Source organism: Pomacea canaliculata, linkage group LG14 (genome assembly GCF_003073045.1).
Source record: "Pomacea canaliculata isolate SZHN2017 linkage group LG14, ASM307304v1, whole genome shotgun sequence".
NCBI lineage: Eukaryota > Metazoa > Mollusca > Gastropoda > Architaenioglossa > Ampullariidae > Pomacea > Pomacea canaliculata.
In genome coordinates this window covers 3,505,554-3,533,316 of record NC_037603.1, presented here as the reverse complement: position 1 = coordinate 3,533,316, position 27,763 = coordinate 3,505,554, and the positions used below count along the sequence as shown (strand labels likewise).

The 27,763-nt window shown below is 36.1% G+C and overlaps 2 protein-coding genes across 3 annotated transcripts; both read right to left on the bottom strand.

The window, feature by feature from the left end:
* Nucleotides 1-56: 56 nt before the first annotated feature.
* Nucleotides 57-18,105, bottom strand: LOC112555922 (U2 snRNP-associated SURP motif-containing protein-like). 2 transcript variants are annotated; one of them, XM_025224508.1, is made up of 24 exons: nucleotides 18,050-18,105; nucleotides 17,147-17,227; nucleotides 16,817-16,934; nucleotides 15,826-15,965; nucleotides 15,200-15,285; nucleotides 14,546-14,694; nucleotides 13,867-13,928; nucleotides 13,277-13,442; nucleotides 12,804-13,066; nucleotides 11,578-11,621; nucleotides 9,351-9,455; nucleotides 8,046-8,112; nucleotides 7,584-7,765; nucleotides 6,664-6,826; nucleotides 6,404-6,483; nucleotides 6,062-6,149; nucleotides 5,818-5,934; nucleotides 5,385-5,580; nucleotides 4,790-4,912; nucleotides 3,867-3,960; nucleotides 2,383-2,506; nucleotides 1,983-2,093; nucleotides 1,696-1,823; nucleotides 57-1,553 (listed from the first exon to the last, which is right to left on the bottom strand). In XM_025224508.1, the coding sequence occupies exons 1-24, from the start codon at nucleotides 18,086-18,088 to the stop codon at nucleotides 1,442-1,444; spliced, it is 2,838 nt and encodes a 945-aa protein (XP_025080293.1). In that variant the 5' UTR covers nucleotides 18,089-18,105; the 3' UTR covers nucleotides 57-1,441. The 2 variants fall into 2 exon arrangements, with proteins under 2 accessions (XP_025080293.1, XP_025080294.1); XM_025224509.1 differs by having other exon boundaries at nucleotides 16,817-16,931.
* An 886-nt stretch (nucleotides 18,106-18,991) lies between these two features.
* Nucleotides 18,992-26,235, bottom strand: LOC112555870 (cell division cycle protein 20 homolog). Its single transcript, XM_025224431.1, has 11 exons — nucleotides 26,112-26,235; nucleotides 25,223-25,388; nucleotides 24,293-24,503; nucleotides 23,527-23,744; nucleotides 22,841-22,969; nucleotides 22,231-22,424; nucleotides 22,022-22,116; nucleotides 21,317-21,542; nucleotides 20,891-21,016; nucleotides 20,145-20,262; nucleotides 18,992-19,845 (listed from the first exon to the last, which is right to left on the bottom strand). The coding sequence occupies exons 2-11, from the start codon at nucleotides 25,353-25,355 to the stop codon at nucleotides 19,667-19,669; spliced, it is 1,629 nt and encodes a 542-aa protein (XP_025080216.1). The 5' UTR covers nucleotides 25,356-25,388; nucleotides 26,112-26,235; the 3' UTR covers nucleotides 18,992-19,666.
* Nucleotides 26,236-27,763: the final 1,528 nt, after the last annotated feature.

The window sequence follows — 27,763 nt, the reverse complement described above, 5'->3', positions numbered from 1 at the left end:
ACCACAGTGGCACTTTTTAGTCCATTCACTTTCTGATCAGATTAGCAAAACTGAAATTTAACTTGTAAACATCTTTATTGATTTTTTTATGGTAACTGATTTGTGAAATGACCATCATGCTCCTTGGGAGACAACTGCTCTGGCACACATGCATTTATGCACACAACCATACATTCTTTACATTCCAGAAAACAAGATGTAATGGTTCAGAAACATTACCAAGAAAAAAACAAAAGCAGTTTTTAACTTACAAAAAAAAAATATTAAAAAAACCAAAGCGAATAATTTTGTTTTACATTTGTTTATACAGGCGAAAAGCAGCCTGTTCAGGCAGCAGGAAAACCAACTTATGCCACTTATCATTCTCAATTGTTTACAGTAATCTCTCCTCTTTCCCCAAAGTCTTTTTTTTTCACATTTGAATATGGCAAACATGTTTCTAAAAAGGGTGGACCACATAGGTGGCGACCAGCTCTGGCCTATTCTCACATGGTTCACTCAATCTACAGACACCATGGGATAGCGGGAGTTGGGGGGTGGGGGTAAGGTCTGCATTCAACCCTGTATATGCTAACAGTAACTGATGGACTCTATAACTGTTCAATCGCACAGCACTGTATTCCACTTCATGCAGAAAAGACTTCATTTATCCTTGCACTGCTTGGGTAAGAGCCCTTCTGCCCGTAACAGATGTCATCATTAATCTGGGTTTTGGAATTAGGTATGCCATCTGAGCAAAATCAATGTAGTAAGCTCAAATGGTATAACATAGACTTTAATCTGTCGTAGCTAACCCAAACACAAGCAACATAGTAGCAGTGGAGCAAGGCCGATATTTATCAACATTAACAAACTGTCCTTTTTGAGCAAATTTCCTCACTTTTTTTTTTTTGAAATTATGTTTGAAATGTGTTTGGTATGTCGTAAGTACACACCTTTGCCAGGACTGGACATAACTGAGCTTTTTAACAATGCGTTCAAGAAATTATATAATACCAGAAAGTGGAGTAGCTGCAGCCAACACACACCTGAACAAATGTGTAACACTAGTCCTTATGTCTTGGGACTGTGAACAAGTAAGGTGAAAAGGATATTTTGCATACAACCACATCTACTCTCCTCTCTTTCTCTCTCTCAAAAACACAAACACTATTTAGCTTTCCAAAACATGCACACTCATAGTATACAGCTATTCACTCCTGTCCATATATGTCCATGTACACACTGCTTTCTCTTACATTTTAAGATGTGCGCTTGCATGTACACATATACACAAATACACACCATCACATATTTCTGTTCTCCACTTCATGTTACACCTGATGGTGAAATGTTCTGATGATTAATAACTGTGCTCGGGAGTTAAAACAAATATTTCTCTTCAAGTGAGAAACAACATTCACTCTGTTATCTGAGACCTGTATAGCAATAAACTTGTTATTCAGTCTCGGTGTTTGCGGCTCTTGTGTTTGTGCCTGTAGCGACTGGGGCTGTGTGGAGACTTCCCCCGTGGTGATCGTGACCTTGACCTGGACTTCTTTGAACGCTTTGGGCTGTACAAAAAGATAAGGGCACAAAAATCAACACTAATGCCACAAAAATGTGTTTACAATCTAAAAGTGATTCAAACGTTTACTATAGTACAAATTTAACAGATTAATGCAAGAGGGAGAGAAAAAAAATTAAGAAATTTACCTTTTATTTTTCTTTGAACGCTTTGGAGACACCGATCTGGACTGCACAGGTGTAGCTGGTGACCTGGACCTGTGGCGTTTGCGTCCCTCACGAGAATTAGGTGAATCAATACCATCCAAGCTCTCCTCCTTAATACACACAACCCACAGTTAGATATTTGACCAAATGAATAATGACTTATACCCCCATAAATCTTGTTTGCAACTCATCTGTTCCACTCAGAGATGACACCAACTAAATAATCCTTTTAGGTCTAACCCAGCATAAGAAACTGATTTACAGGTTACCTTTGACAAAAGCTTCTTCCTGTAGTAAGCAACTTGCTCAGAAATGGACATGTGAGATTTTCGAGATCTTCGTCCCATCTCAAGGTCATCTTGATACTTTACAACCTTCATCTAGAATTGAAAGAACATTCTGTACATCATACAATTTTTTCCCCCAGCAAATCACATATTTCATATTTTCAAGAAGCATTCAAGTCTAAGTACCAATATTTTCCAATCCCTATTAACGAACCAAATCCTGAATATGTTTAGACAAGTACTTGACATTCACATAACCAATCTTCTTATACATACTGCATAGTCAATTAGTATTATAAAACTGGTTTCTGGTCATGGTTCTTCAGCAATTTTTATTTGTCTGTAATGCTAATTATATGCAAACTGATGCTAACTTGAGTACCTCGATTTCTCGCAGCTTGGCCCGTCGCTCTTCAGACATCTGCTGTCGCTGAGAGTTGCTGCCATCCTCACTGTCTTCATCACTGGATTCACTGGGCAATGAAGCTGGTTCTTCTACCAGTGGTCTAAACACATCATAAGGATATTCAACTAGAAGTACACACATTTTCATCATTCACAATCCCAATCTTAAAAAAAAAAAAAAAAAAAAAAAAAAAAACCCAAGAAAAACCCCAAGAAATGAATAGACAACAAAGCACATAAACATGAATGTATTCCCAGTATTTTATCATCTTTTGTCAGTTATTAAATAATACTAACAGTGAATATTTTTAAAGAACTATATTCCAAAACTAAGATCAAAGCACTTTACATACATGAATATGCACATACACACACAAAAACATAAATGATAAAACACAGACATACAAGACCACATTAAATAACTTCACCATGGCAAGTGATGACAAGAAAATAAAGGTCTAAGAAAACAAAAGCAAGCCTTTACTGGCTACATTTCTCAAAATACAGCACAAAGAGACACTTTCACAGTGCACACTGCAATGAAGAAATAGCTCTGATGTCTTTCAGAAAATATATTGTTTAAAACGAACAACTACAACATGGATAACAACTCTGACACAAAAGTCACTTAAACTAATTTAGCACAGGCTTCATTTTTGCTAGCATCACAATAAAACGGAATCAACAATGATAGCATGACCTTAAGAGCCAAAATGCAGCTTAGAGACGTAAAAAAACAATAACTGAAGGAAGAAAACTGGAATATTTTTGAAGGTGACAGTTATTTCTTTATATCAAGAAGAGGCCAACTCTAAAAATGCATCCTCCTTATCCTATTCTTTTCAATTATACTACTGACTTTAACTGCAGAAGCTGTTATATTTCCCAGTCTGGCAGACATAACAATTAAACTTTCCACAATTTTATGACAAAACCACAAGAAGGAGCACTTGAAGGCAAGAGTTTTACTCTGAAAATTTCCCTTTTAAATGATATTCAATAGGTGTACACACCTACCTGCCTAGTTGGTGTGGTAGAAACTGTTTTTTTTTTAAATGTTACATCATGTGACTAGCAAAATGGTCTTCATGAAGAGACTGTAAGCTAACTTCATCTAATGCTAATTTCAACACACACAAAAGATGATCAAGTGAAGAAATAAAAAAAAAAAAACCCTTTTATCCTACATTTCTCTTTTGACTGTGGCTGGATTGTATTGTGTGTGCTGCCACTGTAGTTTCAGGAGCAGAGAAGTGTTACAGATTTACATCAATGTATTACCACTCCTAACCACCAACTCAGGGATCACAAATGCAGTCAAGCAAGAACAAGAATAATTTTAACCAAAAGAAGAAATGTGGATGCTTACATGATCACAAGTACGATAATGAAGAGAAGACAACTTTTCCATTTTTTTTTCTATTTTTGTTAAAAAAAAATCGTAAACTGACAAAAACTCACGCTCCATCAATATCCTCATCAATGTCCTTGGCAGCAACCTCTTTCTCTGTATCGCTCTCTTGCTCAAGCAAATCCCACTTTGATGTAGTCATAGCTGATGGCACATAATTAATGAAATTACATCAAAACTTGTCCTTTATACCTTTTACTGACTGCATTTACAACACAGTGTTTTAGCTTTATCCTTTACTTGCTCAAAATGCCTAATATATGAGCCCCAAAAGCTAGAACAGATGCAATAAACCACCAAGCTATAGAAATTAGCCACATGAAAGGCAAGTGAAACATATTTTCCAGAAGTTCTTGTGTAACATATGACAAAGATTTTGTAGAAGACAAAAGTAGCACAAGGGGTCATTGGTCAATCTTGCTGATGCAGAAGTGAAGAGCCATAAATGTACAGTTCTACACCATGGACTGCTGACTCCACAACATGATCTGTCAAGTTTTTAGCACTATCACATTTTCATGGGCGTGTGGAGTGATCTCCCCAACACAGACTGAACTTAAGCTGTGAATGCTCACATTTTCTTTCAAATGGTGTCATTTAAATTTCAGTTGAACAACAACAACAAAAGGTTGTTTGATTCCATACGCACACAACACATACAGATATTCCCATTGCCTCATACCAAGTACTTGACCTGCTTCAAACTTCTAAACAGACCAGAGGAGATATAAGAGAGGAAGACAGGATTCCGTCCATGAACATCTGTGGTACAGGATTTGCTTTAGGGCCGCATACACGAAATAGCATCTGGGAAATGTTGTTACATGAACGCAAGGAAGCTCTGTTCCGTACATTGTAGAATATTTCATAAAGATGCATTGGAGAAATTTGTCAAACGTTCTGATGAGTAGTTATGAACAAGATTTGACCTGACAAGATCTGTCTTGTCATGGGCAAAGACCTGTGAACTCACCTTGTGCCTCAAGCTCTGTCTCATCAACAGATTCCCACTTGGAGCGAGTAAAGGCAGGAACAGCAGCTGGTTTGGGCAGCTCGCCAATTGGTCGTCCATCTAAGTCTTCATTTGACTGAGCCACTAAAAGCAACATGCACATAAATGAGCACATGTGAATGAATGAATGAAGGAGTCTTATAACGCGCAAAATCCGAATCCTTGAGAAACGCTCAATGCGCACGAAATGTTACAGAAAAGTACACCAATATAATCCACATTATCAGCTGCAGAAAAACAAACATGTATGAGCGTTCATTGTCTAGATGAGATGAAACCTACCATACCAAGAAATGCAATGGCCAGCCACTTAAACAAATGTTTCTAACATGGAATGAAAAGAAAAAAAATTTCAAATTGCCAAGTGAGCATATCTTCCTCATCTCACTGGTTGCCCTCAATCCCCAAAATAAAATTAAAATCTTTGACTTTAACACAGAAATTGCTTCATTATTTTCCCAATTGTCATTTTACAATTAAACTCTTAACTTCTGGCTTAATACAAGAACCTTTCTAAAAAAACTGTACGACCTATGTCTATGAAATTGTGTCTTACATGGCAAGCCATCAAGATCCTCAGACAGGGCATCTCCATCGATGTCTTCTGAAACTGACTTCCCAAATGTTATTGCTGGATCCAGAGCCAATGGGGTTCCATCAAGATCTTCAATGGGGGCCCCATCTAAATCCTCAGACTTTGGTGTTGCTTTATACTCTGGCGACCTTTCTTCAATCTTCGGAAAAGGATGCAACTGGATAAAAATCAATGTATTTTCTTTAATCATTCCTGGTTTCACCTTAATTTCTATAAACACATTTAACCATGAATGTCTCGAACATCATGAATGTCTTGTTTAACTACAGATGTTTAAAAGCATAAAATATCCATGGAGTTCTTTTTGAAAAACTGTGAATATGTAAAAGTTAATTATTTTGTGGTTGTTAAAACATTAGCAATGTTCTTAGCACTATATAGGTCAAACAGTTACCTGTGATCTGATTTTGGAAAAGACAAGTCCAAGAAAAATATTTTGCAGGTTGATGAGGAAGTCATTAGGATAGATCGCCCAGTCTTCCCATGCTCGGAAACAAGCCATAACCTTTTGCTGTCAACAGAACCTTTATCTTTGTAAATAAAATTCTAAATTTGAAAAAAAAAATTTAAAACATTGTTTTAAAGATTAAAAGTACCATTATCAAAATGAATAATATTTCTTAAAGTTTTTAGCATACCTTGAACTGTTCAGCTTTAAGTCGTCCATCAATCTTTTCATAAGTCTCATGAATATCCTTGAAAATGTCAGACAACTTGATTTGGAAGCTGGAAAGGAAAAAAAAAAGATTAAAGAAGCAAATAATTCTTGAGCAAAACCACATTTTATAAACTTTTCAATAGCATACACAGAAATAGTAGAAAAATGCACTAGCAATACATTATATTACAAACACACAATATACATCACCAATTTGCTTTTAGATTCCACAACATAAAAACAATCACACCAAGTGTATAATTCTTGGAGTCAACACATTCATAGATTTATTAAAACCCCAGGCTGTTTTTTTTTAACTTACCACTTTCTGAAGAAAGAGGCATTAGGAACTTTAGCACTGCTGTTGTACAGAATGTCAGACACGAGGTAAAGACGGGCAATCTGAAACAATAGCTCTGACTTCAACAACCTTGTTCTTTTTCTATTTTCTGTTTAAAGCTATCAAAGTGGAAACGTTTTGTTTTATAAAGAGAGGACTACTAAAATATCCACACACGCATGCATCCACAAAAACTTATAGACATGCACTTGCACAAATACAAGCTAGATTTTGATACAAACCTTTTTAGGCAATGGCGTCTGAAGGATAGACAGAGCTTCACTGATACATTCCACAATCTCTTCTGCTGCTTCTGCATGGTCAAGACACCAAACCATAACCTCTCCAACCTTCAATCTTTCTGGGGTTAATTCTCTAAGCATGTCTTCCAGCCTATCTCGCTGACTGAAAATTAGAAAAGGTACAGGTATCATGACAAAATGTAAATAATTATAATCTAACCTAATGTGACATTCATTTTTACATTTTATATAGTTAGGTGAACAAGTGACTGATAGATCAGATTTATTATCTTGCCACCATCCAACCAAAAAACATGTTTTGTAAGCTTGTGGCTGTGACACTTGAACACAGTAAGCCAGCGGTTCTCAACCTTTTACTTGTGACGACCCACTGACGAACAAAGGTACGTCCGCATGCCCCCCTTAGCCAGCAATGTAAGCTAATTTCACTAATACCGGTATAAGAAACTTTAAAAAAAAAAAATGACCACCTTCGCGGCCCCCGAGATTGAGAACCGCTGCAGTAAGCCATTAGAATAATGATAGTCCTGTATCAAACTGTTTGGCCTTCTCACACAACATACAATTGTTACAATGCATTTGCACCATAATCAAGCTACTTTGATTTATTTCTAAGAATTTCAATTGCAGATCAAATAGCAGTCTGACTAAAGTGCTTGCTCAGTTCAGCACACAGATGACAGGTGTGACAAAATGTGCTAAGATTGCATAGAAGACTGGATCAGCACTGTATTAACTAGTTTTTGCTCTGTTATGCAATTACTCCTACTTCCTCTAAAACATCTTCATAATAATTAGCTATGCCTACATTCTAATAAAAATAAAATATAATAAATAAAATAAATGCAAATCTTGCAAATGAAAATGGTTGCAAAACTTGTCAGAATATGTTTGGTTACCTGTCTGTAAGAGAGCCCTTTTTGCTCAAGCTGGGAGGAAGGCTATGGGTGTCCTCCACCTCCTTGTTGATAAGTTCATCTGGCATGCCCTGTGTATAAGGGTTAATGGGCGGGGGTCGCCATAATGACCCACCTTTGAACATACGAAATTCTTCTGTTCTCCATTTATAAGGAGAATCGCCCTGTAATGCAGATACAACTCTTTTAGGCAATGCCTCCAATTAAATGGTATTCAAAACATGTCAAAAATGCCTTGAAAAGAACTTCATCACTTTTGACTTCTCTTTCGTTTCTGAGACAAATGGCTACAAAAAAAAGTGTGTGTGTGTGTGTAGGGGGCCTTGCCAAAATAAAGTGTTTGTAGAAAGCACAAAGTTTCTCCTAACCATAACCCCCACTCCCTTTTTGGTTTTCTTAAAAAAAAAAGCAACAACAACTTTATTTGGAATATTTAGTACAGACCTGAAGTATACTGAAGAGTTTCCATCTGTAGTATATATGGTTAGGGCTCTGATTCTCAAACAGGAATCTGCACGAAATGAATGCAACATGGTAATTATTTACATATCTTCATTTATCAAACAGAAGAGTTTATCAAAGGTTTATCATACCACCACCTGCTTGATCTACCTTTTACATAGACACACTCAGTGTCTTATATGGATATATTCCTCATTCAAACAAGTTCCAAAGACATTTCTTATTAAGCAGCTAGATAAAAACTTTACCAGCACAGATTTGCATCCCTTTACCAATGTTATTGCTTTCTGATCCAAGACTTTGACACTTTACAGTCTCTGCTTTATAACTGTAAATGTACCAAAAACTGAGAGACTTTAAGAGAAATAATAATAATAAAAAAAAATGACAGACATCTGTATATGCTTACAGTGTATTCCACAAGCACAGATGTCTGCCATACTACTCACCATACCATTCCAATGGCATTCCATCAACTAGGTTATCATTATACAATTTCAAGATTTTCCTAATTATGTACTTTGCCTGTGTGATCAAATAGTCTTAACATCCAAAAAAGTGGACTGCTTGTTAAAATGCTGGAAAGAATTTTATTTATCTACTTATTCACTCCCAGAGCAGTGATCCAGTGCCATGATTGGTTAAAGAAGGAAGCTGTAATGGAACTGTCAATAATGAGCAATTTCCAATGATCAAAAAAAAGAGGGTGGGGGAATCCTATCAAGATCACTGGCATAATATTATGTTTAAATTTACCAGTACTGTTTTGCCTTCAAATCTCATTTGCCTAAATACAAAGAAATGATATGCCTAAAAGTTATGCTATGACAAAAGTTATTTACCAAAAAAGTCTTTAGGCAAACGCTAAACATAAATGCACAACAGTTACCATGTACCATATACAAAAAGCAAAAGATTTCATGATAAGGTAAGCCTCACTGACATCTTGTGTTTAGAGTCCCTCTTATATGACTGACAGTAACTTGTTGGGTTTGCGAACAAAAGAAAAATTTGTCTTGGACTTGCTCGGACAGACAATAAAGTTTGATTTGATCTCCAATAATGATACATTACAAAGAAAAGGCAAATTTTTACGACTGCTGCAGCAGAAATATCCCATATCTCACTTAGTTTATTAAACAGTTTTAAAGCCATGATATAATTTTTTTTATTTTAGGTTGGCTCTTTTTTCAGCCAAAACAGAAATTATAAAAACAGAAACAAAGAGGAAATAGTCTAATTATTACACTACGAAAAATACAAAAATTCATATTTCACAGCTCTTACCTGTATTGTGGATTATTCAATTCTCTATTCATAATCATTGCTTCAAACATTGGACCCTCTCGAACGACAAATTCGATCATTCGATGGATGAGACATAGTTGTGTTCTGCAAAACAACAACCCAACAGTGCTGCGCCCTTGGGGAATTTCCCCTGAGCTTTTTGTAATCTTTCTTTCACTCATTCAATCATATAATCTAACTTGCACCCACTCTTAAAGCATAAACATGGCAAAAAGCACGCAAGCACAAATATTGCTTTAAGTACCTTTTTTTCCCAGAAACTGATTTCTAGCAGTTAAATAATGCTGGAAGAGCTAAATTTAAGCTTTTTTACTTTTATTCTCGCTTACTTTTTAAAAAAAAATTACAGCTACATTAGGTTAATAAAGATGGAATATGCCAAGAGGGATTAATAATGTGATTTACTTCATGCCTGATTGGTCATATTTTATTTTGCCAGTATGAGGAAGAAACAGACTGGATATGTCAGATGTTTACTTCTAAAAAATAGTCAAATTAACTGTGACAGCTATACTGCAAAAAAGGAATAGCTTTCATCAAGTAATCTGTAAATAAATAAGAGCCTATCTCTTCAGTAGGGACTTTGGTATGGTTTGTAACAAATTTACCTTAAAGTAAGGCCCTATCTTGTTGATAGTAAACATGTTCAAACTTGAAACAAATTTCAATCATTTTCCTCTTCAGTGTTCAAGTGTTAACTAATTAACACTCTCTTCCATGTTTGTATTTATTCCATATTGTATAGAAGAAAGGATGTAAGGAAGAAACAGGTAAGTCAGTGATTGAAAGAAAATAGGCAAAAAGAAACAAAAAACTTAACATTTTTATGTAAAACTATCACTATGGTGTTATCTGCTCTCCAAAGCCTATTTTTGTGATCATATAAAGAGAAATGAGTGTGACATCAACTACATGGCCAACAATGACTTATAACCTTTGCTTGGAACAGCCTTTTTTTTTTTTGGGGGGGGTGGGGGTGTGTGAAGGGAGGAGTGTCACACATAATCCATTATTCTGTTCCAAAATTAAATGAATGGACATCAGTCAATTCTGAACAGTATGCATGCTTTAAACAGAAATTAACTGCTATTTCCTTTCTATGCACGATAAATTTTTTTTGTAGTGAAGTAGAAGAATCAGTTTGGGCAGTTATACGGTCTACAAGTAAGCATACATATATTAAAATACAAAGTACCACTCGACTGACAAAAAAGTGTTATATAAGAACATGTACCCAACATGCATACAGGCTTTCACTGCATGCTCACTTATGTGCACAAACACAAACATTAGAGGCTAAATACAAATTGCTGAGAGCAGACAACTGGTGTTTTTCAGTCATGTCTGGATCAACCTGGGTCAGTATATGCAAAGAAGACCATTCATCCAAATTTACTTATGACACCAATCTTTCACAGACTCTTGTTTCATAACTGGTTTGGGAAATGGAAGCGTTCAGAGTCAGAGATAAGCAAATGACTGAAAAACACTCTGAAAACTAGCTCACGAAAAAAAAAAAAAATCACCTTCATCATAGTGATTGCATGTAAGACTTGGAAAAAAATACAAAGTCTGTTAAACAAAGGAGGAGAATGACAGAATATCACAAAAGACAGAGGCATTAAAATTGTTTAGATGTTCTCTTCTTCTGTTGCTGCTGCATCTCCTTTCCATCGAAGCATCCCAGCTGCCATGTTTCCAAAGTGGTTGAAGCAATTTTTTTCCCATCTCTTAACCTATCCTTTGAGGGGTTTTTTTTTCTGGATTTCAGATAAGAGCTTGAAAACTCTAAACTTCCCATCTTTTCAATCAGAAAGAACTTCTGGCTTATCAACACACAAGACCTTTTTTTAAAAAATTTTCAGCTATAAGAATTTTGATTTATGTTCCTTCTTAATTCTGTGCTTCAGACTTCTTAAATTATATTAATGAACGTTTTTTAGATTCATTTTATATTTAAACAGCCTTTTATATTCAGCTTTTCTTAAATGTTTGCCAAATAGAAACTTCAACAGAAAAAAGCTACTTCTACAAGACATTTTTTGGAAATTTTTTAAAAAAGAGGAACAAAAAGAAATTTACAAGACATCCTGGTTCTTGGAAAATTCAAGCTCTTATCTATAACAAACTTGCTGATGACAAAAATATTTTTTTAAGCAATCAGACTTGAAGATATGTGGTACAGCTATGAAGCTTGGAAGTATACCTTTCTGTTGGGATAACCACTTTGACAACTGCATTGGTTAAGGTCTGCGGAAATGGTAGTTGAACAGAGCATAAGTGAGGCTCAACGCAAGGCAACAAACACAACTTATTATCAACAGTTTTTACAATCTGCTGAACCTCAATATAATGCAATTTAAAAAAAAAATTCTGTTGTCATATAAAAATCTAACATCAACACATAGAACACTTTTAGAAGTCTGCTAATCAACTGTTTCATTATTACATTATTCTGAGGTTCCCTAATAAAACATTTTTTTTACTACTGTATATATTACATCTCCTAAGTCAGCAAGATTATATGGCATGGTGATTTATCTATTTCCCATCCTGTAATGACTCTGAAATTCTAAAGAAAGCAATAAATCACAGCAAATATTTTAATTCCCATAATGGATGGGGAGATAAGAACCTGCACAAAAAGTACATCAGCAACCTGGCATTTTTTTTTTAAACATAAACTATCCACCTCTAGCACACTCATCTGTGTTATCGCCTTTTCTGGTTTACTGAATTAGTATCATTCACCTCTCTTACACAGATAAGCAGTTGGGGATTTTTTCCATTTCTGAGAAAGGTTTACTTGTGATATTTTTAGATAGATTCTATTTAAATGAAAAAAATGTTAGATAAATTTATCTAGATTATTGACAATTTGTGGGTTTTTTGGAAATTTCGGGGTGGGGAAACAATATGGAAATATATGAAAATTATAAAATCTGACATTAAAAAAACTGCTGGGATAAATTTTTTAGCTTTCAGCAGCATATTACGTGCTGATTACTCAGGAATGGATAAAGTAGCGTTCTAGAAAGTAACAAAACTTTAACATCTGGCAAAAGATGCCTTGGATTTTTTTTTAAAACACTACAATGACTTATGGCATCCTGGAAGAATATATAAATATGACCATTTATATAAATAAACATAATTTTCTGGCTAGAATTACTAAAATTGTAAATTTTGTCCATCTTAAAGAACAATGTTTAAAATGGACAAATATTTACCAGAGTATTAAGCAGGGATAAATGTACACAAATGCTTTTGTCTCTCTCTCTCTCACACACACACTTAACCCTGCTAAACCCTTTTAGCTTCTGCTTGTATGCACCTTTCAATATTTTTTAAAAATTATCTTTGCACTGTCAATAATATTATCAAGAACACATAACCTTTAAATATATCTGATCGCCTTTTCTTGATCATTACCTTTTCCGCTTCCTCTGGTTCGTCTGTTCCTCTTGAGATGCTGTCAACTCCGGACAACTGACCTGGCAGTGGTATGCCACCATAGCTGTTTCTATCCCGGTCAGCCTTCCGCTTTTTCTGGGGCTGCGCATTGAAAGGCAGTCCAGAAGGGGGAGGAGGCTGCGTGAGCTCAGCAAGGGCAGGTGGAATGTAGATTGGATGGGCAGGAATGGGAACAGCCTTACCCCATCCTAGCTTCATTTCAAATCCCTGTACTTCCTTGCCTGATGCATCAAAGCAGTTCAAAGTTCGACCCAATGAGTTGTGGTAGGGGAAAATAACATTTAATTACTCTTAAGTTAACACAAAAGGGCTTAACTTAGAAATCCACACTGTTGGTAAAAAACAACATCAGCTTTTAATTTAAATTCATCAAATGGTTAAGCTAGCAATCATACCAACACAACAGAACACTTTCTGCAGTGGCCACCCACCTCTTAACATATTCATGGCTCTTTCACCATCCTTGCGATTCATGAATGCCACAAAACCACAGTTCCTCCCCCTTGATCGCTCTTCGTCTGTACGTGGCCACATGATCTTGATGCTGGCCAGAGGACCATACTTCCCAAAGACCTCACAAAGCTGTTGTTCTGTCATCTAGTGATAAAGGCAGTAAAGCATCTTAAGAATTGTACTGATATTACCCTACACAGCAGCTCAAGTGGTTGCAAACGAAAATTAAAACAAATCAATATCGTATAAAAGCAACGAGTAATGTTTTTAAAAAAGAGATGAGAAGAGTAAAAAGGAGAAAGAAAATGGAGTGAAGAAATTTCCTATACAGTGCATCAGCATCTTCTCATTGCACTGGTCTGAACATCGTGATTTTGCCATCAGTAATCACTGTTTGAGTTTCTAAGGTGTTTGCAAACTACAATATTAAGTCTGGAAAATGAACTACAAATGTAACTGATTGATTTCAAACTTGATGATAAAAATCTGTGGACTTTATATAAGAAAAAAAATTCATCTTCATAAATTTTACTTTTTGATGTAAAATTTTGATATCAAATGCCCTCACCTTTGGATTAATGTTGCCAACATAAATGTTAGTAGTGTTTTCATCTCCAGGATCTACTGGTGCTGAAAAGATATAACAAGCTGCTATATATATATTTTACAAACGCAAAAAGAATTTTCAGATCAATTGGGTTAGTAGACTGTGCAAGGGCTTTTGGATTACAAACATCTTACAATTTATCTTTCCCCTAGCATAAAGAAGTACCATTCTTAAATTGGACCACAGCTTAACACTCGATGCTTGTAAGATTGCATTCAAAGTGAATATTAATATAACACCCTAGTAAACAGTTGGTGCCTTACCAACTTGTATAGAATGCTCATTACCTCACAACCTGTTTTACTGACAATCTGTCTTGCACATAGTCAAAATGATATCGAGAAGTGAGAAAATAATATCAGCTATCCCATTACTCAGTGTCAAGAAGCCTTTTCATGGCAAGCTGAAACCTCCTTTCTTCTTCCTTGCAAGGTCATATATGATAGCATCCACCACATGGATGTTAATTGCATTCATTTATTTTTTTTTGCATTATTCTTTGCTTACAGCTTTCAGTGCAAGAGACAGGCATGATCTATCACCTTTCATCGTCCACCATCTGCTGTTGTTTGTAGTCAATCAACCACAAAGTAAACTGACTGCTGTACCAATATGTCTACTACTAATATAAAAACCACACCTGAACCTCTGCTGAAAGGGACGCTCATGTCTAGGAAATCCAATCCCAGCCGTGAAGGTCTAGGCTCTACAGGAGGAGGGGGTTCCACTTCTCCTTCATCCCTGATATTTCTTTTCAATTTGTGTCGTTCCTGACGTTCTTCTTGAATTCTTAAAATACATATGCATGTGCATTCACACAATCATGCACACACACAGCATCTCATATAGTACACGTTCGTCTCCTCCCTTTTTATTTTTTTTGGGGGGGGGGGGGCTGGTGAAGGAACTGAAACTCCTTTTGATATTTTAACTGTCTAACAACACTTTTGTTCTGGGTAGCAGTAAAGCAATATGAAAACTGAAAAGCAAAGTAAGTAGCTTACAGAACAGATCAGTATACAAGAAGCTCTGGAAAATATCAACAAAGTAAAGTGAGATATTGCAGGTATTAATGTAGACTTAGGAATGTAACAATCAGTTAAGACACAATCAGGTGTCCTGAAAACAAATGTAAAAAGCTAAGGCTACAGCAATAATAACATCATAAGAAAATGAATTCAAAAAGCATATCAATATAAGTAGTAGTCATGTAACTAACCACCAAAATGTGTTGCCATAATCACTCAACACTGCTAGAAAAAAAAAAATTACATAAAAAGTAAGGCTAACTCACAATTTAAGTTCTTCTTTGAACAGTTCCAAATTGCTTTTCTTCTTCTCATCTTTCTTTTTCTTTGATGATGATGATGATGATGAACTCTGAAAGGCACAATAAAAAAAAAACCAACTCTTCTGACATAATATTTAGGTATTTATTTTGAGACCTTAGGACAAAAACAATGAAGTATTTAACAGTCACTGCTGTACATTTACATTGCTATCAGATGGCTTTACAGAAACATAAAGATTTTCGTTTTGGGGGTTTTATAACTAAAATACAATACATACAATTTTACACAGGGAATAAAAGAGCTTGCAAAGCTATTTTAATAGAGAAATGATTTAAGACTTCTCAAAGGGAGATGAAGTTTTTCAAGTATTTAAAGGAATTATTTTTAAATCAAAGACAAAGACACACTAAAAGCAAACAAAAAAGTTGTAATTACTTGCTGACAATGAAACTGTAGTGCAACCATATGAAAAGTAGCACACAAACTGATCATAAACAGGACGGGGGGTGGGGGAGGATGGGGGACAGCAATAAGCTTGAAAGAGCTGAGGCAAGGTTTCAGTCTACGATCAATTTCTAAACTCTTCCCAAAAACATGTTTAAATGCAAAGCATGTTTGTGGTACTTACTGATCTTGGTTCAAATCTGGACTCTCGCTCGCGCACTCTCTCTTCCTTCTTTGCTTCTTTGGTGGAATGGGAGGATGAGACTTCTGACACTTTGGAGGTTGGACGATAGAGACGACTTTTCTCCTCTCTGGCCTCTTCTTCTGTGGACAGCATGGTGCTTTCCAGTGAATATTTCAAGCAAACAGTATTTTGAGCACAAAACTGGCAATTCAAAATCAAAAGGCAAAGATAATAACTAATTGAATATTTATAATGCATTTCCACACTCAACAGAAGGCTCAATGCACTTTACAAAAGAAAGCCAAATGCAAAAAGATAAAAATTCATATAACACAGCGCAATATTTGTTAGCACACAAACTGACAGAGGCAAATTCAATAGCAATAAAAACAAGATAGAAAAACTTGCACATGAAGAATGAAGCTCAGCATTCAGAAAGGACTGGCAGACAAATTGTGCAGACAGTTTAAGGTAGCAAAAGGAACAAGCAGAAAATATGAAACAGTCATTGTGTGTAAAAACCCAGGACTTTGAGTGGTACCACAGATTACAGTGGTGGCAGAGACATGTCAACACCAGCTTGAATAAAAATAAGTGGCAAAGCAGTTGCATAAACAGTCAAAATCAATTCATGCATTGCTGAAAAGAGATCTGTGGGGCTGACACAAGGATCCCAAAGCAAAGCAGTGGCCAGATGCCACAGATGTGCCAATAAAGACTACTTGTCAATCAAGGAGGAAGCAACATGGCACAGACATAGAAAAACAATCCAGAAGATAGTAAACAATGTGATAGAAACAAAGATTAATAGAAGACACAAAATGTGATGAAAATTTATGGGCAAAGACAAAAGGAGCTGGTGAGCAGTCACCTCCGAGCCAGGAAGGCAAAGAATTTAGAACACAACACAGTTTTTAGCCGGAGGTCTAAAAACCTCAAATATTACATGCTTATGGGAAATATGCTAACAGTCATCATATTCAAATCTTACTTGACTTTTCTCCTGGATTAACCACGCCTCCTTTGACCCAAGCTTTAGCCAGCTTTTGAGAGTCTTCAAAAGAGGCAACAAATTCTTCATATACCATAGCTGCTGCTTCTTCATCCTGCTGTACAAAATTTGTATTAAAAAACGTAGTATGAAGCACCTTCCACACCACAAAAACAAATTGTATGACAAAATCATCTAATAAGTAACTAAAAAAATATTCTCCATTTATTTGTCTAAAAGATTATCAATGAATAACTGAAAATACTGACATATAATGATAAAGATGAAGTATTTTGCTTTTAATTTTAGAAAACTTTTTCTACTGATTACCTTTTTCTTAAGTTCCTCTTGTTCTTTCTTAGACATAATCTTTTTTCCTGGATTCAACTCAAATCCTTTTATTCCTGACTCCTGCAGAATGAAAAAAATATCTATATATCACATTGTGTCAACTAAAGTATTTCAGAAAAGCTAAGGTAGTGAAATAGCATTATAGCATTTACTTCAGCATAGATACAGATACAGTAATTCAAAACAGCTATTCTGCTGTGTTGTTTCTCATCCATATGAAAGTAGTAACTATGGATGACTACAAAAACAAAATTATCTCCTGGATTATGCAATAATGGTCTTGGTTGCTGACTACTGTTTTAAAATGTTAGTGGATCTTAAGGATGTTAATCCAATAAACTGCCTACTCTCCTGTCGCTTTAGCACAAGATGTTTTGGTTACGTTGATAAAAAATGCTGCGTACTAGAAATTTTAATATTATTAGTGAGTTATCTATTTTCCACTTAATAAAATCATGAACATATTTTATTTATTTGCAAATACGGGTGTACATGATCTAAAGCAAACTACTACAAAGTACTAGATTCCACAGTATACCGAAGCTCTTGATCATCTGCAAGTCTGCTATAGTTGAATATTTCAACCAAACTTACAATTGACGTTAATATTTCGTAGGATTGCAACTGAACCATATTAAAACTTCAAATAGTTTATATCCACGAAGAAACGTGCAAATCGGTAACTAGCGTAAGTTAACAATAAAAACATGTTCTTGCAATTTCATTATCGGTGACACCTATTATTTGCATTAATATCTGTGCCAGTTAAGTGATCACTGTTGGTTAACCTGTCAGTAACTGTTGTTATTTTGAAAGAGATATTACCAAAAACCACACAACTGAGCAATGATTTCTACTAGTACAAAAAGTTATGTGCGTTACCTTATTTTTGGAGCCGCTTTTGCCCTGGCGGTCCGCCATTTTGCTGCACGAATGTGGCGTGTGAAGAAAGGGAGATAATCGATCTTTTTTAAAAAAAAATTTCATGGCATATCTTTGAGTTTATGGGTCTGCGTTTAGAACAATCTTTGCGATTAAACAATGCGTTTTGTTGTTGTTGTATTCGCAACATAAAACGTAAAATATCTGTACTGTATGTCTTCTATGATAAAATTTAATTTAAAACTAATTAACTACGTTAAGTGTCGTCAAATGTCATGGAATAATGCGCAACTGCTTTCTCTTACTGCCAACTGAATGCATGTTGTGGATGTTTTGTAACATTAGGTTTGTACACATTTCCTTTATTTGATAAATTGCATGAACTGTAAATAATTAAGTGATAAGCCCGGCTGGTAGCTGTGCAGATCCGAAAAGAGCTAGATAAGTCCAATAAGGGTTATCGGCTCTGTAGGGTCAGGAGTGCAATTATATTTTTTTTAATCAAGAAGATTGGTAAAAATACTTCCCAATATCTGAGTAAAAAGTACCCTTTAGAAATACTGGCTTATTAATAACACCATGCACCGAGAGAGGTAAAAAATATAGCTCAAATTTGCATTTGTTAATTATCAGGCCATGGCAGAGCTGTGACGTTGGTCTATTAATGGGCCTCTCCAGTGACATCTAATGTCACAGACTGTTGTATCATGGAGATGTATATTAATACAAGTTCATGGGGGAATAGTGCTATATGAACTGTGGAATATAACTTCCGTACTTGAGTAGACTAAGTCTGGTGTGAGCCCAGTGAACTTTGGAATATATATATATGTGACTGGACTGTGAAATATTGACTGGTATCAAAAATGAAAGATAAGCCATAAAAACTGATACAAACAGCACAAGAAATAATGATTTTGAAAAAAAAATTGCACACAAATATTCCACACCAACTTTATTTCTCAAAACAAAAAAAATAATAAATAAAATTAAGAAGAATGTAAAAATGGTAACACATGATTTCATGATTTGGAGGTCACTCGTAATACTGTATTGCTTAAGAATAAACATTGCATCTGCACAGAGACAGGTATAACGACTCAGATCTGCATTGGTGAAAAAAATCACGACTTTGGCAAAATACTGAATGCGAAGAAAAAATGTTCTTTGGCATCATTGTCAAGATGGAAATAACATTGCTCCAATTAGAGATACAGATTGTGTTTTGCAACTAGTCATAAAAGCATTATCAAAGTTACATAGATGAGTTAATGCATTTTGAGTCCAAAAAATGACAATTTGATTTTAAACAAGCATACAAGATGATATCTACAAAACTGTTAAATCTTATTCATTTCACAAGGTATTTCATTTAATTCAGTTAGCGACACTTTCCACAATTATCGAGAAAACAAGCATATTAATGGTGAACTGATGACGGGCTATAATTTGCTGGGGATTTTGCAAAAATAAAAAAGTGTCTAAGAAAATGCACTAAAAGAACTCCAAAGCCTCATCCACAAAGACTGTCACAACATATCTTCTCAGTGACACCAGCAGGTTTTTAGTAGACTTCATGTACATAAAAACTAAGTAGCATTATAATGTCCAGGATGATCATCGAATGCACATGTGTAAGCCAGCAGTAGTTGTAGATTTTGCGATTACTTTGGGTTTCTTTTCATTTTTGTCAACAGCAAAACATTTCCACAACCGAATGGTCTCATCGGCAGCAATGCTCGCGACAGTCTGACCATCTGGTGACATGCACAAGTCCAGAATTCTAGCTGAGTGACCTGAATGCAAAGCAGAAATAAATGAATAAATCTTTTTCCCTAGTTTCCAAGCAGGCACCTGAGCTTCAAAACACTTTTCCAATAATTATAAAGTTTAAAATGCAAAACAGTTTGACAGGTTTATATACACAAATGTAAAGAGATTCAATCAAAAACTAGACACACTCATAAGCACTAAAATGGTGCGACAAAGTGGCTTTAACATTTTCTTCACAGGCATTAAACTAAATTGTAACTTCTATATGATGTGCTGCCAGGTTGTCTATACACTGAGTAAGTAGGGTCATGGTAAGACATACCTGTTAGGTCTATAACCTTTGTCATATGAGGATATTTCCAAATGCTAAGTTGATTCATAGAGTAGCCATGGCCTGAGATCAATTCTCGGTACTCCTTGGACCACAGCACAGAGCATACCTACAATATAGTGAAATAGCTGGTTGAATAAATGTGGTAACAGCAATGACTCAATGGTCATCTGGTAAACAAGACAAAACAGCCATTTACAGAAAAACTACATCCACTTGCATATCCATCCATGTGTCCACATACCCAATAAACTGCTTACTGTGTAAATGTAACAACACAAAATACCAAGACCCAATCTGCATATTTTATTTCTGGTTAATGAATTTATGTAAGCATTTGGACTGGCACTGCCTGTAGGCTGATACCACAGGTTATTTACAAAGTCTGACAAAGCTGGGATTAAACGCTAATTTTACAATGCAACAAACTGACACAAATTTTGTAAACCAACACATCATTTTGTTACTGCACTGAATTTTTTGAGTCCTTGAGTTTACACAAAGCCAAAGCTCAAAAGAGGAATCTTTGACTTTTCTGTGTCGAGCAAAGACACCACCAAATCTCTATATCGAGTGGCCTAAGATGCCCTCAAATAAAACTACTTTCTGCTTTGTGTTAGGTATCTAGTTAACAGTAACATAAGAGCCCTTCAGCAACCCTTAAAAGAACTGTCAAGTAATCCTTACATTACAACACATACATCTGTGCACAGCCTAAATTCCAGCAATAATTTTACTTGAGACTCTGTATCAACAGCCTTGACACATGATCCCGTGACCACATTCCAGAATCGTATGTAACGGTCGCTGGTACCACCTCCTGTTGCTAGAAGGGTGGCCTGCCAAGGGCACCAGGATACAGCCTGTAAAGAAAATAAACATACCAGAACACTATTGCAAGTGAGGAAGTATGCTTCCTTTAACTTTCATTTTTATGTCAGTAGTGGTGGTCATCACTTTTGGATAGTAAGTCTATGCAAATCATAAGCTGGTAAATTATAAGATGCAGTTGCACTGATAATATAAGCTGAAGGGGATGGATGGTTGAAGGGCCACTGGAAGCTAGATTTTCTCTTGACAAAGGCAGATTTGAACAGACAGGGTTTAACATACTACAAGGTAAAATGAAACTTGTTTGGTTTTTTTTTTTTGTTGGTTGATACCTTGACAGCGGCTTGATGTTCTGTAAAATGATGGAGAGGTAACACAGCTGTGTCTAGTGCGGTGTCCCAGATGTTGACGGTATTATCATTGCCCCCACTGGCCAAGTAGCGGCCATCCGGTGACCATTTAAGACCACAGACCTCCTGTGTGTGGCTCAGCAAAGAAGCCACATGGTGCTCAGCTACTCGTACATCATGATGGTGAATGGCACCTGAACGAGAACCACTGGCATGCCACAGGATCAGGAAAAATATCACATTAAGATAGGCTTAAAAAATTCAGCTTAAATTATGAAATATGAACTAAAGGGTTTGTTCCAGGTAGAAACAGAAATGCATGTTTTGAGTCAAGATTCACCCATGAAAAACCACAGCACTCAAGACTACAAGTGAATAACAGAAATTCTAGTGCTATTAAGTGGTCAGAACTACATGGTCTTATATTAATTTTAAGTCCTTTCTCATATAATTCATTGCAGATTTCTTTCATGCATCCATTTACTTGCAATCAAGATCCAGAAATAGTTCCTGGACACCAGTGCTAAACAAGGTTTGTAAACAGCCATTAGACACTTGATCTATACAGCCAGTGAAAATCGAACTCTACAATATAAAGGATAAAAGAATGTACTGATCAGCTGGTCATCAAAGAAGTAGCAAATTTCTGGCAAAAGTAGCTAGTGTATGGTAAAAAGTTGAGGTCACCTAGTAAGAATATGAGCATTCCAGTCCAGGCATCCCACCCTAGCAGAGTGTCCTGTCATTGTCCTCACCAGCTTCACCTTATTTACATCCCATAGCTGCGAATAAAGAAGAAATGCATACAGTTCATAAAATGGTTTCCACAAAAGTAGATTTTGAATAAAAGATTCTGAATCCAGAGGTTTACACACTGGCCTCAGTGAGCAACCTACCTGCACGCTGCCACCAGACAAGCCCACACCCAGGATGGATCCATCTGTAATCCACGAAATTCCCGAAACATACTGTTCCTGTTCAGCAGTCATCAGTAAAGTGATACTTGAGTTATTTGCATTCCAAAGGTAGACCTCTGAACCAAGTGCTGCAGCCACAATATTGGTACTTGACCAATTAAGTGTGTGAAGGTCTGACAAAAAAAAATCATGTTTGATTTGTTTTTAATTAACTGCAAGCAAAATTGGCTCTCTTTTTGTAGCAGAAATTCCCAAGAAAATATGAATCATTCTTCTAAAAGAAGCTCTTTATTAAAAGCACAACCTCTCCAGTAAAACATAGAATTAAAAGATTTGAATGTTTATGAATGCTTGTATAGATGAAGTTTGTGTACAAAACCAAGATAGTACGTGTGTATATATATATACACTTCAAAGAAAACATGAGCGGTTCTGTTAATATGTATAAACTTGGTTGAGTATTTTTTTAATTACATTCGATCGCTACAAAGAATGCGCAGACCTAGACTCTATTAAAGTAATGTCTAACTATCAACTGATAAATGTCACTCCACATTGTGGCACGACAACGACATTCACAAATGATTACAGTAATCATCAAGGATATCTGGTGCATCCAAGACATGTTCAGGCTTGTTTGGAATGTAGCGCCCAGCGTTGGACTTGTCTACAGGTTTCTTTCCTGTGGTATATAATACATGAAGGCTTCGAGGCATATCTGGAAAATTTAAAAACCACAAGCTTTTTCAGATGGGGCTACAATAAACCTCTTGAAATAGTCTGAGGCTTCTCAGTGCTTGTTTTCACTCCACAGGCTCATTTCTACAACTTTATAATTATCAATTTATTCCTCCTAGCAATTTTGAGGGTTACTATAAACACAGAATCACTGAAATACATCAATTAGAATTATATATATATATGCATATATGTGTTCATTATACAAAGGTATAACCCATGACAAATTCTTGTTTGGTGGATGAAGGAAAACTAAGCATTGTTCAGACATATAAGAAACATGTCTTCACCAATAGTTATTGACCTAACATAAAATTTTATTTTTAATTCTGAATCATCTGGGGTCAAAAAAGCCAGCTCAATCACATAGGTTGTGATACTGCACAATATAAGCTACTCTTATTGTTATTACAAATGCACAAAATAGTCATGTCAGTAATATCTCATTGAAGACTAATCTCATAAGGGGAGGGGAGATGGACACAATAAAGAATGAGACACTGAGAGTGCCCAGATTGAGTTTCTCCAAGTACTAACTTGCGTCAAGTTTATTTTTGAAGCTAAGAATCTTGGCATCAGTGCCAGCATGGTGTGGAAGGAGGGCTTCAGTCAGCTGTTGCTGGTACTGTCCCTTAATGCTGATATTGCTGTTACTGTTGTTGGAGCATACTTCTTCTTCTTCCTCTTGCTCTCGAACATTAAGCAATGCAAAGTGACTCATCTCTTGGTCTGTGGTAACTCTGTTGGGAATAAATCTGCCAAGAGATAATTATTTTATGCTAGAAGTTGGGGACAGTGGAAGGAATTGGTATTCCCTGCCAAGCCAGCAGCTAGAACTATGACAGCAACCCTAACTGTGTAAACAGGCTGAGCAATCTCATATATAAAAAACAGTATAGGACTCCTTAAGATCAACAGCAAAACATAGTCCAAAACATAGTTCATAGATGGAAATGCACTCTACAATTTCTCTATATTGCCATGCATTACTACAAACGTTATGGATAGAACCATGAAAAATGTACCTTGCATATTTCGTTTAGTTTATTGCTTGTTGCTTTTTTGAGGAGCATAGGGCTGCCCTTGTTTACTTATTTAGTCAAAACAAATTCTGTGATCTATTATCACTGACGCAGGTGAAACTGTTACATGTTACTCCAGTTCGAAGTGGGGAGGAGGAAATATATACTGAACAGACAAAGATTGGGAAAAAAGTTAGGAATCTCTGAAGTTGGTGGTACATGACATGTTTTGATTTTGAAGTCTATAAAAATTAGATTATGCTTAATCCCCAGCAACATACCTGTCTTGCTGTTTGCCAGGCGTCACAGCTAACCTTTTACTTGGAGTTTTATATCCAAGTTGTTTACCAGGTGTGACTTTTGGTGTTTTAGCCTTTTTGATACTTCCAGGTGTAGCACATGTCTTGCCTGGTGACTTTGTCTGTCCAGGTGTTTTTGTTAACCTGCTAGGTGTCCAAGATGCTGATCTAGATCTGGCTGGTGAAGAAATGCCTTAAAAAAGCCCAAACCAGATATGAGAAAAAAATTTCATTAAAAGAATTGGGGTATACTAAGCTTCTGTTGCTTCATTTTAAATGAGGGGGGGGGATTGATGTTTTACGCCGTGTCAGCAACTAAGGCTATATTACAGCAAGCAGCCAGCCCTGTAAGGAGATGTCACGTGCAGAGAAAGATCAGCGTGCCCGAGACGAGAAATGAACTCAGGGCAGCCAACCTTCACTGTATTGGTGACAGGCACTAACCGTAGCGCCACCGGACCGCTTTCATTTTAAATGAGTGCTGTGAGGTAAATTATTGTCTATCAGTCTGTCTTCACACACATGTCCACACAGAGGCTGCTATAAACATTGCTGTAACTTTCATGTTAATCTTAATGCTTATAACCTATTTAACCGTAAGTGATCTGAACAGTAACTCTTGCTCAAGAAGTCACACACACCCCAACACAAAAACCATACAGATATGTACACAACAGCATTAACTTGATCTGCCATCTTACACTTATACACTTATATTCTCTTTCAATGACATGCTCATGCACATGCATGAACACACAATTTTCTGTCTCAACTGCCTATATGTTCACATGCATTGGCAGTAGATCACAATTTTTATATAATTTTAAAACACATCCCTAAAGTTTCCATTCCTAAGTCATGGAAAAAGCGGGGAATAAATTGAATTCCCGATGATTGCAGAAAATAATATACCATTATCTGAGGGATGAATTCGCAGAAGAGTCTCTTGGGCTTTACGCTGCCACCTTGGAAGAGGCGCATTTTGAAGAGGCCCATCCATGCGAATGAGATCGGTCACAGACTTTTCGAAATGAAAATGAGCCATTGTCCAGAGTACACAATAGGATCAAGTGAAAGCCTGTGAAAGGGAAACACACAAAACACACATGCATTTATTATGAACGGTGCCCTCATCCTTTAACATTGTCAACTCTTCCCCTACCCCTTTGGGTGTTTCTATTTCACTGTTAAGGAAAATTTCAAGCATTAATTGTGACCGGTTTTAACTTTGCAAATGCTGTCTTATGCTTTACATCTCAGTGGTGACTTTCAATATACGTCCCTGTTGTCTGCTAGTTTATAAACCTAGACTACTGAAGTATTTTGCATGAAAAAAATTCTGTATCTCAAGAGAAGTTTAAATGCAGTCCTCCAACTCTCAGGCTTTTGTTTGTTTGCTTTGGCAATTTGTGCTTAGCTGGGAATTCCAATTGCCCAGTAGCCATGCAAGGAAAAGCCAACATTGCAGACAAATGCTATTCTCGATCTGTGTTGGGCATGCACACCTAATAACATTAATACTGTTTATCTTTCTGGTATACATAGGGACTTGGATAGAACGTATATTTTAGTCTGTATTTTCACTACCTCTGCATGAATTTAAAGCTTGGCTGTGTATGCTTTACTTTCAGTGTCAGTATTCTATTGCGCAAATCAACTGCCTACATGCTTTCTGCATAGTTTCTGAAAATTTATATCATTAAATATTGCAGAAATTTGGAAAAAATAACAAAGTGAGTTGACAAGCTTGAAACTCTAACGTATATCACTATTACAGAAATTTAGAAAAAGCTCATTTTACTTTGAAACTGTAGGATGATCGTCGGTTTTATTCAAGACTGCAAACGACGTTCATTACGTCAGTGTAAGGGAGATCACTACCAAACGTCGGTGAGTTTGATGTCACCAACTTTCGAAAGCTCTGCAGTATGTGCAAAGGTTTGGGCTTATTTAAACCACACTGATATAAATAGTCAGTTCTGTGATCCTTTTTTTTCTGCTATTTTTATTCTTACACCACCTATACAATATTCCCGTAAATGTGCAGATATATGATATACTAAAACTGTACACGTTCATGGACGTGGATATTTATAGTTCGTGGTTTGTTTCGGCATTCTGACTTTTTATTTTATTGTTTTGTATGTTGTTATTTATTAATCCTTTGATTGTTTTGAATAGGAAACGTTGATGGTTAGCTAGCGAAGGGTATCGACAGCGTTTGAATCCACACCACGTGCTCTGACATGTGGATGGTTTCAAGGTGCAGTCTGGTAGTGGACAAATGTAAGTGATCTCAATTGTTATACTGTAAATCAGTGATGCCCAACCTTTTTCGGCCTGCGGGCCATATCCATTTCGGACAGCTGTGTCGCGGGCCACTTCACCGCAAAAATACAAAAAGGAAAAAAAAAATAGAGCATACCATTTTTTATTAGAAACAAGTTGTACTTACCATTAATTATGTAGTAATTAGTGGGATATTTGAAGTTGTTTTCCCGAAACCAACTTCTGATCGAATGTCCGGCCTCATCGTCGAGACACCAAGTCGGAGCACTGAATCAAAATGTTCGTCCATCGAAAAAAAAGATTGGGAAACGCCCCTACGTGGGGATATAAATACTTCTTCCTTTTTTTCGTTCATCTGACGTGACCATTTATATTTAAAAATGCATAGAAGACTACATAAAACAGTTTAAATTATCACAATTTCATAAATAAAATTATCGATAGTGTCGATTACAAGTCGAGCTTGATTTGCTTGATTACAGCTTTTCGTCCATCCGTTGTCTCATAATTAAATCAATTAAATTAACGCATGAAATTGTGGAAATAGTAACTTAATTAAAATAAGCATCTGAAATACTTATGAAGTTTCATGCATATTAAGTTAAATTTTATTTATCTGTTTTACAAACAGCACAAAATATACAGTGTATAGTGAATATACCGTGTCCGTAGATCGCATATGAACAATTTGCCAACGTACGATAATTGCGTTTACGTTACAAAACGAATAATGGATAAATTCGTGTAAAAGTGTGAGGAAGCATACATTTTGCATTATAAATTTTCATTTTTGACTATGAAATTCATGTGAGTTCTACGTCATTAATTTGAAAATTCCTATAAAACTAGAAACTACAGTCAAATCTCCCTACTATGCCACCTACCGGGACCGAGCAAAAGTGGCATAGTAGGGAGAGTGGCATAGTAGAGAGTGTTCGTAAAAACGGCTTTATTTGCTCAAGTTACCCGTCAGTCCAAAGCAGGGGTGGGCAATTAATTTTCCCAAGGGACCGCATGAGACATTGGGATGGTTTTAGAGGGCCGGACTAATATAGTTAACTCAGTTTTACCCAATACTGTATATATAGTATATATACTGGCGGGCGGGCCGGTCAGAGACAGGAGGCCTTTGCCCAGGTCTGGTCCAAAGCTCTCAAGAATCGT